This window comes from Plectropomus leopardus, chromosome 19, assembly GCF_026936395.1.
Source record: "Plectropomus leopardus strain MGB_pleo_1.0 chromosome 19, ASM2693639v1, whole genome shotgun sequence".
Classification (NCBI taxonomy): domain Eukaryota; kingdom Metazoa; phylum Chordata; class Actinopteri; order Perciformes; family Serranidae; genus Plectropomus; species Plectropomus leopardus.
This window is the reverse complement of record NC_142194.1, coordinates 8,389,566-8,404,080: the sequence shown is the minus strand read 5'-3', so window position 1 is coordinate 8,404,080 and position 14,515 is coordinate 8,389,566. Positions and strand designations below refer to the sequence as shown.

Sequence of the window (14,515 nt, the reverse complement as noted above, 5' to 3'; positions counted from 1 at the left end):
TTTGATATTATGTACATTAATTGAATACGTCATGTAGCTACTTGTAGCGGCTTTAGGGAGGGCCAATAGTTACTTTCCTGTCAGAGGCGTCGGCAAATGTGCACCCAGAGGGAGAGAGCCGCAGAAAGGCGACAAGAGCAGCGAGAAACTGTCGCTAACCAGCGCTGGAACTAACAGTGACTGAACAGCTGTGTGATTAAACAGGAAAACCGCTGAGAGGAGAAGACAGCGGTGAGTGTTTTTGTTTTTTTTATGTTTTTTTTTGTAAAACTTAACTGAGTTTCAATCACAGACAAGTAAGAAGCAACCAAAGTAAGGAGCAAGTTAGAGGACCAGCTGGGAATTACTCGCAGTGCAGAGACGCAGCCAGAGATAAACAGTGTACTGTTACTGCTGCAAGTGACAGTGACTACTTTAACCATAATCCTTATGTAAAATTTAAGTGTTCATATATCAGAATTTAAATGATAAGAGATGCATGTTGTGCTCAGAGTGCAGAGAGAAATGCAAAGGAGCCTGGTGGTGCGCTTTAGCCTCTTGTGGTCAAAACGAGTATCACCAAAAGAAACACTTTTAAAAAATGACACTGATTTTCTCCTGGAAAAAAAATTCTGGCCCCACCAAACTTTTTTTTTTCTTGCCAGCCCCCACCCCCCAAAAAACTTTTTTTTTCATGTCCCTCAGGGCTTCTGTACTGTTGAGAAAGAAAGAAAAACAAGAAGAAAAGAGAAACAGGGTTGGTCATTAATTTTGCCCAGCCCTCTCCCAGTGCAGTTCAGTCACATTATCACCCACATGTGATCACTTTCAGACGACACGAAGAAGACAGGGATCATCATTAACTGTGCAGACCTCTTGCAGTCATGATTCTGGCAGGTTTCCTCTTTCTGATCTTCCTCCCAGGTAAGCTGGAACAACTCTGTACGATGCATGTGTGTGAAAAATTTCTGTCGCTACCCCGATACAAAGGAGGTGAACGAAGCTTTCATTTACAACATAGAAAATTAAGCTGAAAATAATGATATCTTTAGCAGTATCTCATACCACAGTGTGAGATAAGTCAGAGTTACAGAGTAACTGTTAATGGGAGAGACGTTGCTGTTAAGTCACTTAAGAGTCACTTAATCAAAAAGTTTTCAGTAAATGTTATCAGTTGTAAATGCATGAGGATTTGCATGGGCTGATGTTGGATGCATTTGAACCACGGGTAACAGATGAATCTCAAATGCAGAGCCCCACGTAAACGTAAATGACTGTAAAAATGCTCACATTTAAAAATCATTTGTGGACTGATGACATAAAACCCTGCAGTCCTGCCAATGGCCGTCTCATAAAGGCCTTTCAGTGACAACAAACACTGGATATTACCGCAGATATTTGTGAGCTGGTGTTTCAAGGTTTGATAATAAATTCAGAAGCAGTGGATACCTGCTCACAGAGCATACTGTCAGTAACTTCTTCTTAATTATTCTTCGGCTCCATTTCAGAAGCAGAGCAGATCTGCAGTTATCAGGATGTTATAAACTACCTGAACCTGACCAAAAACAAAGATCTCTACACTCTGAGCCGACCTGTTGAAAACTACAAAGAGACTACACGGGTACACATCCAGATGTCGCTCTATGGTATCCTAGATGTGGTAAGTTTAAAATGAAGCTTTAAATCATTTGTAATATTTTAGTTTTTGATTGTGATGATTATTGCTTCTGTTCAGGAGGGTATATTTGTTTCTCTGTACTTTCTTGCTCAAAGATTTCAGAACAATCTGTGGAAATCAAAATGTCTGAACAATTATTTTATACTTATAATTATGAAAGTTCAATTTGTAGCAGGTCTGCACTACATACTGCCTCCAGTGTATACTGTATATGTGAGCACTGTAATGTCTGCTTTTATATGCTAACAAAGCAACTGCCAGCTATTTTCAGTGATGCATATACAGTTATTTTCTTTCCTTGCTGATCCTGCCCCAGTAACAGCTATAACCACAAATGATAACATCACACATGAAATGATCAATAAAAAAATCTCCTTCTGCTTCCTTTAATCTTGCTAATGTACAAAGCATTGCATGGGGAAATATAAGCGTAGATTAATTGTTTGATTTTGCAGAGGTAGTCGCATCCAGGGAAACACAGAGAATATTTTAATAGAAATGGCCAGGCTTCTTGCTGATGGTCGGGTTTACTTATGTAGATCATAAAGCAGCATCAGTATTCACCTGAAATTGTTTCATTCTGGTTAAACCTTCCTGTTCTATGTTTTGCTGTGTATATGGTCAGTATGTAACATATTCATATATTTTCAAATATACTGTTTTTCTTTGCTTATAGAAAGAGAGAGACCAGACTTTCGTTTCTTATATTTGGATTTATATGGTGAGAGTCTCTGAGGACAACTTTTTTTTCTTGCCTGTTCATCATCAGTGGAAAATCAAATTGTTTCTTTTAAATTGCATCTTTACATTTTTTCTCTCTCTTTCCCTCCTTTTTCCTTTTTATCCTGTTTTTCTATGTAGGGCTGGATAAATAAACACATTTGGTGGAATCCGGCTGAGTTCTGCGGACTTGAAAAAGTAATCATTCCTAAGGAATATTTGTGGATGCCAGATCTAACTATTGAAGAGATGTAAGTTTTAACATGCTCTCACACACACAAATCCACATGCACTCACAAGTAGAGCATCGTGTTACCATTTAGGAATTACACAAAAAAACGAGGCATTAATGCAACAGGTTCTAAACATGCTGACTATATGCAATATTAATTACATGTATGTATTTTATTTTTAGTTTGTCATAACCTCTGAAATTCTGAAACAAACAATTGATCAAAACCAATCAAGATTAAAATAATGCCACAGCCATCAGGAGCTTTATTCTTTAAAACTCCTGTTGTGCAAACAAACTGCATAATAGTTATATACACTAAGAATGAATTAAACTCTTAATGGGTACACATTGGCGAGGTTAGAGAGTAAGAGGGTTACAACTTTGTGGAGTGACCCAAATTACAGTTTAACAATTATTTTTTAACCACTAAGTATGTATTTAAAAATCATAGGGTACTTAAATATTGCCACTAGATCAGCAGTACATGTTATATAGAGGTTTCTATACAACATGCACTGGTATTCGCAGTGTTATTTAATTCAAGGTCCTTCCTAAATGCAGTTCTTTCACACCTTTATTCTCTGTATTTTAACCCCTTCATGGCCTGTTGGTAGGTACCCAACAGCTACAGTAATTCATTAGCACTGGAACATGCAGAATGTGAAATAATCACACCATGTGGATAGTGTTTTCTCTACTGAAATGCACAATGGTAGATTGGAGGAAAATGAAGAGTCATGATTTATGGTATATTAGATCATATGCTGTGTCAAATTCTGTTTGAAGCTTAATGCTTTCACCATAATGTGTGCGTTTGTTCTTATACAGGACAGAGAAAGACAAACCTACTCCAATTCCTTTTCTCACTGTAAGATGGGAGGGTAAAATTGAATTTAGGAGCGACCAGATGCTGGTCAGCACATGCAGGATGCAAGTTTTCAAATTCCCTTTCGACATTCAGAGCTGCAACCTCACTTTCAAGTCTGCAGTGTACTCTGGTGAGTGAGACATTTATCTAAAATCTGTATATTTTGTGTTCAAATACATGTGTGCTGTAATCACTTCAACTTTTTTTTTTCACATGAACACACACCAACACATATTTACCCTCCTATGTTGAGCTGATATGAAATCTCAAAGTTCTGTTTTTGATTTCCACTTCAGATAAAGAAGTAAAGTTTGAAGCCATCCTTGACTCTTCAAAGATCACACAGTGGTCTAATGACATGATGCGGAACCATTACGAGTGGCTGTTCATCGGCCAAGAAGCCAAAGAGATGACCATCAACAATTTTAGCTACAACCAAAGCGTGATCGTTTACACTGTAAGTATTGAGTATATTTTACTGCTAATATGTTTTTCAGCAACAAACTGCATGTAGACTCTCTACAGTTCCAGTTGCTATTTGTACTAAAATCTGCAATAACAGATTATCCCTTTTTTGCTGCTCAAAGGAAGCATCAGTCAAAGAACGACATAATAATTAATTCCAAACTGCGTTTATGGCCACCTTGCAAATCCACTCTTATTTTAGCTCTGTGTTTGGTCTCTACCAGCTATTTACCTGCTGAAAATTAAAATACTGCAGCCGAATGAGAACTGTGACAGTTATAGCCCCTTTCACACATGCAATTAAAACTTGAAATAAACTTAATTAACATACTTGGATGCAAGTTTTCATCAGTTCCTTGATGACCTCCAGCTTCACCCAACCAGAAACGTTGAAATACAACACATTCACATCACAGCAATAACACATAAACCCTGCCAAGGGCCTTTGGGCTGTCCAGCCTGTTCTCATGCCAAAGTCATCAAATACCGCCACTTTTGCAGTGCTTTCAAAGTAAGATCCAGACAACAAAAGCCACCTTTTGCATTCGCATGATGCACAGCTAGACGGCTTCAGTTGAGAACGTGACAGAACGAACTCTGTTGCCTCCACATTATACACTGTTGGATTGAGTCACGTTGAAACGCTGGGCCCCTCAGGTCCCGGGGGAGGGTGGATCCAACAAACCCCGTAGTACAGTGTTCTCTTCCGGTCTCAATGTGATGTTTTTTACATACGCCTAGCCATGTGTCCTCTTTGCCTTATCCTATTAAGCCATGCCAGCATGTGCGTTTGTTGACGTCCTGGCGGTGGTTGCTGTGTGCTTGTGTCGTCACAACATTATCAAATACAACATCTTCCGACCGTGTGCGTTTGTTGATATCATGGTAGCACCATCTCAGAATGTCAACAACAGAAGAAGAAGGATACCGAGAGGGTAATATGTAGACAGGGAAGTCCACTACAAAGCAGAAATGAGTCACGACTTGGGATGAGAATTTGTTCGGCCGTCATAACCAAAACAGCAAAGTTGCAGCTGTGCCACCAAACAATGAGCTGCAACTCATAATGAAGCTCTGTAAAACCAAGAAAAGCTGCATTTTCAGGTGCCAGTTGTCTATAGGTCAATTATGATGGCAACACAACTCATGATGCCACATTGTTTTTACATTATCATTTGATACATTTCTATGAAAAATATTGATCATAAACTCTAAAAGTAAATAATTCAAAAACTGTCTTAACCACTACAGACATGTATTGATTATTTTATTTGATAATTTCATAGATAAATATGAAGCGACGGTCTCTCGTCTACGTCGTCAACTTCATACTACCCATCCTGTCCCTCTTCTGTCTGGACTTGGCCTCCTTCCTGATCTCGGACAGAGGAGGCGAGAAGCTCAGCTTTAAGGTCACTTTGTTGCTGGCTGTCACTGTGATGCAGCTTATTCTTAATGAAATTCTGCCTAACTCCTCAGACAGGGTACCACTTATAGGTAAGGAGGCCCAGAGACATAATTTTATTGTACTGCACAGGAACAGCACATAAATCGAGTCAATGTGTTATTATTTATCCACATTAATGATGTTGCCTTTTTCCTTTAGCGGTCTTCTGTATTGGGATGTTTTGTTTGATGCTGCTGAGCCTCCTGGAGACAATTTTGGTGATGTATCTGAGAGAGAAAGACTCTGAGAAAGAGGCAGATAAAGACCAAGGCCAAAGTGAGTACTATGGAGACAAAGAGGGCAAAGACAACATGCACAAATCAATTGAAGGTGAGATTCTGTATAAATTCTACAAACCTCTTGATGTCAACCCCAACCTGACGTTGTTGTTCAGTTTTCTACTGCCTCTGTTATATTCTACTGATCATTTTAGTACAGACATATTTACAGCTTATAATCAGTGTTGGGTAAGTTACTGCTAAAAGTAATCAATTACAATTTCTAGTTACTTCTGTCAAAAAATAATTCAGTTACTTTCAAGATACTAAGTAAATAAAATTAATTAGTAAGGAAAGTAATTTTTGCGTTACTTTTTCATTATTTGTCTTGATTCTTCAATTATATATGCACACACATTATTTTAGTGTTGTTTTGGCACAGTTGGGACAAAACTGTCAAATTCTATATACACTGGCCCCATTATCACAGTGATGAACGTAAGTAGTGGAACAGCAAATAATGAATAACAAACCTTTTTTTATTCAAGTAAATGTAACGCCGTTACTGAATATCAGAGTAATACATTACTCATTACTGCCAAAAGTAATGGCGTTACTCCCAACACTGCTAAAAAAACATCATTTTGAATATGCTCCAACCATCTTTGTGTCAAACATGTCCTTTCAGAGGTGAAGAAATGGACTGACCGTGCTTGTTTCTGTGATGCGTCTGCTGATGAACCTCCATCTGAACTGCTGTCGGTGGCCAAAAAGGTTAGAATCAAGTCATAATTTAAATGTTAAAGGCATACCTCAAACACAAATGAAAATCTGTTTATCAAGTACTCATGCTGTGTTACACAGAATTTGTAAAAAAAAAAAAAATCCTTTCTTGCATGCCTCCACGGTGAACCAAGGATCCAAAAGAGGAGATCATTCTTAATGAGGTAAAGGCACACACTCTGACACTCTCCAAAAACTCAGTACCTCACATCAATACTGTAAACAACGGTCAATTTTCAGTCACCTAAAAGGCAGTTTGCATGTGTACAAAAGGTCAAAACACATAGACAACATTATATTTTCAAATGTACATGTGTACATGTGGACTAAGCCTGAGTCTCATTTATCCAGTTATACGCTCACATGCATTTCCACTGAAACCTTACTATGCAAAACACTTCAGCATATGAATAATGCACCTGGACAAGCACATGAATTTAAACTCTGCACATTGAGGCACGTGAGACAAACAAAGTTTTCTCTCTGAGTTCAGTTTAAGTATTCCTTTAAAGGTTTAAATAAAACACAAAAAAATTAAATTGTAATTGGAGGTCGTCTGTTACCTGCCGGCAATGATATTGTTTCTTGTCTCAAAATGAACAAGCTTGCATCATGTCAACCACCCGAGGTCCGGTTCAGCACAGTGCATTCTGGTAGTTGTAGGTTTTCTATCTCTTGAGCAAAAGCAAATGCCACAGCCATTTTCCTCTGTTTTCTCGGCTCATTATGCACTGATTTTAAAAGTATTTGCATCTTTCTACTGCATAGACAGAAATGAAATTCTTCTTTAATTTCTAGTCTTTATTATTTCTGCAGAGAAGCAGCAGCCAGTTGAAGGACCACCATGCTTTGGAGAAGCTCTCAGATGAGCTGAGGGTGGTGGAGCGATCACTGCTCCTCAACTGCAAAGGGAAAAAAGGTGAGCTTGGATACTGGACCAGAGTGACTAAAACAATCAACAGAGTTTTCTTAACTTTCTATATCACAGTGGCCAGTGTGTTTTTAGTTGTTCTCTTTGCAGTTTGGACAGATCCAGCATACGAGTAGTGCTTAAGTTCAGAAACATGGTTCGCTCATTTTATTCACTTTAAATGGACATTAAAACATCTGTAGTTCAGTTTCATTGATCTGGAGCAAAAAATACAATCACCCATTGTTGCTCAATATAATGGTGGGGATTTTTTAGAGACTTATTATAAACCAAAATACATGGAGCCATGGGTCATTTCTTTCTAATGACTAACAGCTGCAGTTCAGGCAGTGAGGCCCTGCTTGCTTTGTCCAGTTACAATTCCAATGAAGTTTTTACAAGCAAGTTGACCAGCAGTGTTAAAAAAGCAAGCATCACTTTGTGCAGTTCTGCTATGAACAATGACTCAATCTGTTCTGAGCTGAAGTTGGATCAATATGGAGAAAATCAAATATCAAGTGTTTTTGGCCAAATACCCCAATATTGATATTGGTGTGATATTGTACAGTTGACTCTTGCTTTTTTCCCAAAATGGTTAAAGGCAAATAATACAACAACTACAACAGTAGCTACAATAGTCTGGTTTGTTTAGAAAATCACATCACTTTACTGTAATGCAGCCTTTAACACTCGGAAACGTCAACGCCTACGATATTATGATATCCATAATCTAAGACGATATCACGTCTCATTATATTGATATATTACCCAGCCCTAAACTGAATTTCCTATATATGTAGTCCTTCAGTAGTGCTGCATGTGTTACACACTGCTACACATCTCACACATATACTCTGTGTTAGCCTGTGACACTGGTGAGGTTGTAAAGTTCAAGTAATATAAGTTTTTTATGTGTGTAGTGTGCAATTATAGTGTTCAATGAGTCTGTCAAACACATAATGAAATATGTTAAAAACTGAAGTGTTGCTCTTTAAGATTCATATCAGATTCTCCTCTGTGGAGATGCCACGAGTAAATTTCTACTGATTATTACAATTTATTTTGTTTTCTTGTTCATTTATTATACTAAGCATATATACAGGCTATAACATGTATGAAGTGTTCACTTTACTAAATACCTGTAAAAGGTTTTTTTTTCTTCTACTGTTTGAGTAATTTCATACTGTCTTTTAATGGGATTCTTCAAATATACATTTATATTTTAGTAGTTTGTATTCACATTGTGGAATAAAAGTCCTGTCATCTATAAATATGTGTCAGACATCAATCTGAAATCACTAACTAAATAACTGCCAGCCATTTTTAGTGATGCATATACAGTTATTTTCTTTCCTTGCTGATCCTGCCCCAGTATCAGCTATAACCACAAACGATAACATCACAAATGAAATGATCAAAAAAGAAATCTCCTCCTGCTTCCTTTAATCTTGCTAATGTACAAAGCATTGCATGGGGAAATATAAGTGTAGATTAATTGTTTGATTTTGCAGAGATAGTTGCATCCAGGGAAACACACTGAGCATATTTTAATAGAAATGGCCAGGCTTCTCGCTGATGGTCTGGTTTACTTATGTAGATCATAAAGCAGCATCAGTATTCACCTGAAATTGTTTGTAGAAAGAGACTGACCAGACTTTCGTTCCCTACGTTTGTATTTTTTTGGCTTTTTTAGGGGAAGCTGGAGCAAGTTGTGAAACCAGTTGCTCATTTACTTATCCAGTAGTTATGGACCAACAATGATCTTTCATTCGGAGTCTCTAACTTATAGAAGGAACTTTGTTTTAACAAATGTAGGAAAAATGTTGACTTGAGTAACAAGGAAGCATGATGTAAGGCAAAGATAAAAGTAAACAAACCTTACAGAAAATCAAAAATTCCGATATAGTACAAGGTCTTCCCAGTGGGGAGGCAGGCAGCAAACTCCATGGATGGGAGTCTGGTTTAACCAGGACACACTGGCCAGTGGCCTGTTGACTGTTGGTGCCAAAATAAACAAGTTCACTAATAAACGAATACAAAACAAGTTTAGCGAAGGATGGCTCTCTTGTGTGCCTTGATCTCAGGTAAAACAGGCAGAAGTCTGTCACGCTTACATAATGCTCAGGTGTGAACAGTAGAGGGAACTGTTGCTCGCAGCAGTGATGCCATTCTCACACCCTGCACATCAAACAGTATCTGTCCCCTAAGTGTAGGCCTCGAGGGACAACAAAAAAATAAATACAACTGAAGTGAGTCAAGAAGGATCATGGCTTTGATCTGCAGGAAAACAGAGATCCAATAATTTTAACAGCACAGCCTCCCCACTGAATCAGATAACATTTTTAATCTGGAAATGAACTTGAAGATTTAAGTCCTAAAAAGGAAAAAATGGGCTTGGTGCTGAATGCCACTGACGCAGTTCAGAAGTTGGAAATCATATAGAGCAGAACTGATTGCACAGTTGTGTTTGTTTTCTCATGGGATTTGTTGACTGAAAAACAGCAACTTCATAGGAAAAGATATTATCAATAGGCAGAAGTAAACAAAGAACTCTAAAGTTCACTTCCATTTATTACAGCCAAAAACAGCTTGACTTGTTTTTGAGAAACTGTGGGAAATGTTTTTTTCCAATACAAAAATTACAGAGAATCATACATAGAATAATGCTAAAATAGTCCAGCTATGTGGTATTATAGATAATAAAACCGTGAGGCTTCCTAGTGAGTTTCAAAGTTATGATAATGAATCTGAATTGTTTGTTTCTGAGCTTTTTCAGAGATAAACAGCTCAGCTTTATCTCTTCTTAATTAAGGATCTGTGGTATGCATCTGATATGAAGATTACACAACCTGAAAGACATTAAATTATGGTATTTATCGCTTATATAAAGACCTTGTTCATTATTTAAAGGGTAAGTTTGCTACTTTTTAACTTGGACCCTGTAATTGGTCTAATATTTAGCGAGAGTGCTGCAGTCAGCAGCAGCCAAACAGGTAGCAATGACCTATGAGGACAGCTACTATGAGGACAGAGATTGCGCTACTGCTGGTTTTTACCACTGACAGGCTGCTGCGACAGACCTATAATAGAGTACAATCCCTTTTGCTTAAGCAGAAACAGCGCCAAAATCACTATCTCCAAACCCACCACACTCCATAGATATAAGTCGGCAGAAACAGAATGAAACTCACAAAAAAGCCTTGGTTCGCCTTTACATTGTTCCAAAAATCACAAACTCTGGTTTGGTTGAATTTAACCCATAATTCATCCAGTTAGATGTCGAAAATATGCTGGCTCTATACGCGCTGAAATTACGGTTTATTAAAATGGCGTCTGGTGGGGTTGCGGATAACAATTTTGGGCCTTTTCTTAACAAAAAAAGGTCTTCAACAAAAAGTTCTGTCTCTGTAGGGATCCTTTCCATAATGTCAGACGTTTAAAATAATATTCTCAGCCAGTTAGTAGCAGAAACAAACACTATTTGACTATATTGACGGAGTTAACATGCCACAGATGGTTCTGCGTGTGATAGTGCTGCATGTGTTGCTGCTGCCGACTGCGGCGCCCTCGCTCAACTCTGGACCAGTTTTAAAAGTTGTTGCTCCTATTAGTCATTTAGACACAACACATGAGAAGCATGATCCAGGTTGGAAAAAAAACAATGTTACACTTAAACCAGACAAACATTTTAACAATGCGTCAAAGCAAATACATTTCTTTATTTACACCTGCGCATTATTTTGTATTTGTTGTTAACACTCTGTAGGTCAGTGTTGAAGCAGAGACTGTGGATGTGACAGAGCAGGATGAGAGTTATAACACCCTGCTGTCTGCTCCACCTTCGCACACAGGCGGTCAGTGACTAACATGCTGTAATACTTGTGGTGGTGCCATGGCATGTGGATAATGTTAACCATGTGTCCTGGGTCTGTGCGACATTGCAGGTGGAGGATTACGGAAGTGCCTATTGCACCTGTGTGTGATATCTTGCCATGTTGCTTTTGGCACACAGTCTCTCTTTGTTGGATTTATAGTCATTGCAGAGTAAGAAAATCAACCAGTTAGCAAGTGTTGCAGACCAGATAAAGCAGATAGACCACAAGAATATATCCTGTGGAAGTTGGTGCTTGCGGATTTGTGAGGGGAGACCTGGGGCTATGAGGAAGCGTTTTTAGCAAGGAAACAGGCACCGTTGGAGGCGTGGCATGCTCATAGTCAAGCAGGCTCAACATGTACCTGTATAAAAAAAAAAGTCTGGCAGTATTTGACTTGTGGGTTTTACACCTCGTCTGTAACAACACGTGGGAAACAGCCAGAAGCACTTTCCTGCCTGCCTTCATGCTGCAATCTGCTTTCTAATCTGGCTCACGTGTTCTGTGAGCATTTCTGTTGGAATCAAGCTGCATCATGTTGAGTGTTTGATAGTATATAATTATTCTTTTATTCCCCATGTGGGAATAAAAGAAAATTCCTGTTGGAAAATTCCTCATAATTTCATGCAGCGTATTTGCAAGTCATTCAGGTTTACTCACTGCAGGAAGGTGAGCAGGTGTTGTGTGCACACTTGACTTTAATGTTAACTGATTAATTAAATATCTGACTTTTTTCAATCTGTTTATCGGGTTATAAAAGAAGAGAATGAGCAATATCTTCTGAGAAGAAGGAAAACTTCAAAGAGTTACATGATACTGTGAGTTTTATGACATATTTGTTCATTTCAGTCCCCATTTAAGACATTAGTCATACATTTATGAGCAGGGAAAAAGTATCATGACAAACACAAAACAACATCCCACAGTGCATGTAAGCACGTCATCAAGAACTTTTGGTAAGTGCTTTTCAATTCAATGACACGTATCCCTGTAATTATATGCAGCAGCTCACTAGGGCAGCACAGGTTAGTAGACTAAACAGTCAATCACAAGCATGCAAAAAGATAAACATACAGCTGAATTTCAAGTGAAATAGTATCTCAAAGCATCATCAGTCCGTCTGAAGAACATATGACCTGTTTTAAACTTTTGATCCATTTAATTAACATTTCTATTGGATTCTGTCACATAAAAAAATACAGAATTATTCAAATCCATTAAAAAACATAAAGTTCAATAAATAGGTTACATCTGTAGTGATTTTTTTTTTTAAAAAAGTCTTGCTTATCTACTTACATTTAAGATGGGTGCATGTATAAGAAAAATGACAATAAATCTCCCTCATACCTTGTACTTTGAACAATTATGAAACCATACCCAAACGGGTGTTAAAATGTTTACAGAAATATTGTCTAACAAACTACATTCATTTCTGTGTTGAAAATGAGAACATCCCAGATATTGAATGTCTAGAGCAACAGGACATCCACCTGGATGATGAGGAGCAGAGGAGACTGGAGGCCATGGTGGAGCAGGAAGTTGCGCAGGTAATGTGCGCACACACACACACACACACACACAAATGTGAATGAAAAAGAAGAAGCACTCTGGTAATCCGTTAATGAGGAATTTCAGTTACTAGACACCCTGTCGTCACCATTTAGTTTGTGGAAGGTGCTTGCGCACTGGCTTCCCTCTTCAGTCCAGGATGCCTCTACGTCTTGATCTCTGATTTTCACAGTTGGTGGTTGTGCCATTACACACATAAGTCCAAAATATGCACACACAGTGCCCGTAGACGTGCGCTGTGTGGTCTCCGAGCAGTTTGGGGCTCTGTAATTCTGCAGTGCCTGAGGTGATGTATCTCTCCAGACTCTGTACTTTGGTTCACTCCCCAGGCCAATGCATTGTTTCTTTCATTATGCTTTGAGGTCATGATGGGGATGATTCTTTATGACGACTTTCACAAGTGTCCCTTTGAAATCTGAGCAAATTAGTTTAATTTCTTGCAAAAAGATGGGATAAAAGGAAATGATCAACTTGACAAACAAATGTCCCAAAAATTATGAGAACTTAGCAAACGGAGACCAGAAAATTACCTTAAAATTTTTTTAAAAAAGAGGGGAGGATTATTAGAAAATTATCAAAAAAATAGGGAGAATTTTTTTATATAATAATGTATAAATGTATGTTTTTCAGCACTTTTCAGGGTATTTTCTTGTTTTTTGTTTGAGCCTGTTTTTGTTCTTTGCATATTTTCAGGTAATTTTATTTTAAATTTTTCTTCTACGTTTTGGGACATTTTTGGGACATGTCTTGTGAAGTTGATGATGCATTCTACCCATGTTTTTTTTAATGAAATCAAACCAACTGTCTCAGGACTCAGAAGGTTAATGTTGTTTTTGATGTATTTTACAGGAAGAGCTCAAGATTAATTATCTAAGTTTTTCAGTCTTCATAGAAGACGAGAAACCGAGAGCTGGAACTCCAGCTCAAACATGTAAAAACATGGCATACAAGATCAGAAAACTTGAATTTATGACTGCTTCAGTTGGTGTTGTTTGTCAGACACCAGGTGTACTTGGCAGTTATGTTCGCCGTCCAAATTCTTGTGAAATTTTACCCTGGCACTCAGGCGTGTTTGCATGAAGGAACCTGTGCTGCATGCTCATTTCAAGACTGCCAGTCACTAGTAACTGAACATACTGCTCTCATCTTGTAGACCTGTGTTTCTTTTGCAGGATGAATTTGCAGCAGAGGTGAAGAGACATGAAGAAGAGTTAGAATTGTTTCAGGAGACCTTGACAGCCTTGTGGCTGAGGACAAAGTGAGCCAGCTGCTAAAATACTGACATCATTCTGACTGTACGTGATGGTGCACATACATTGAAATAATACGTCTCCCAAGTTTCTTGACAAAGAATTCATGAAGGAGTTCTCTGACGTACCGAGCCATGTATTCGATCACCGATAAGTTATTCAAGCGCAGATCCAGGTTTGCACCTACCTTGAGATCCACATTTTATGTGTTAAATGAGCTGCTCAGTTGCTGCACACTGTCTCTGACACCTCAGGGTTCAAAAGATGAGTACCCAGACTGACAACAACAGCTCCAACCTGTTTAAAGAGCAGCGTCTGTGCGGTTTCTCTGGCTCCTGATGCACTCGGCAAAATGCCAAAGGCCATGAATGCTCCGGAGAATATACCAGAAGGCCTGAACCTATCCATCTGGGAGAGGTTTTGTCTCGTTCGTAGAGCAAAAGTAGAGAGTGAGCTAAAGGTAAAATGAGGACATGGATGGGTTAAAGATTGGAAACACAGATGAGTATTAGTTCACTAAA

At 38.3% G+C, this 14,515-nt stretch overlaps 1 protein-coding gene across 1 annotated transcript; it reads left to right on the top strand.

Moving 5' to 3' along the window:
* Positions 1-82: 82 nt before the first annotated feature.
* LOC148186304 (5-hydroxytryptamine receptor 3A-like) lies at positions 83-8,574 on the top strand. Its single transcript, XM_088070457.1, has 12 exons — positions 83-231; positions 812-903; positions 1,488-1,639; positions 2,334-2,378; positions 2,519-2,628; positions 3,441-3,610; positions 3,777-3,937; positions 5,232-5,442; positions 5,552-5,722; positions 6,299-6,384; positions 6,528-6,557; positions 7,210-8,574. Exons 2-12 carry the CDS (start codon positions 864-866, stop codon positions 7,438-7,440), a joined length of 1,407 nt encoding a protein of 468 aa, XP_087926583.1. The 5' UTR covers positions 83-231; positions 812-863; the 3' UTR covers positions 7,441-8,574.
* Positions 8,575-14,515: the final 5,941 nt, after the last annotated feature.

Coding starts and splice junctions, on each gene's coding strand:
- LOC148186304 (XM_088070457.1), top strand. CDS start 864: ATGATTCTGGCAGGTTTCCTCTTTCTGATCTTCCTCCCAG. Junction 904..1,487: donor CTTTCTGATCTTCCTCCCAG/GTAAGCTGGAAC, acceptor GCTCCATTTCAG/AAGCAGAGCAGATCTGCAGT. Junction 2,379..2,518: donor CTTATATTTGGATTTATATG/GTGAGAGTCTCT, acceptor TTTTCTATGTAG/GGCTGGATAAATAAACACAT.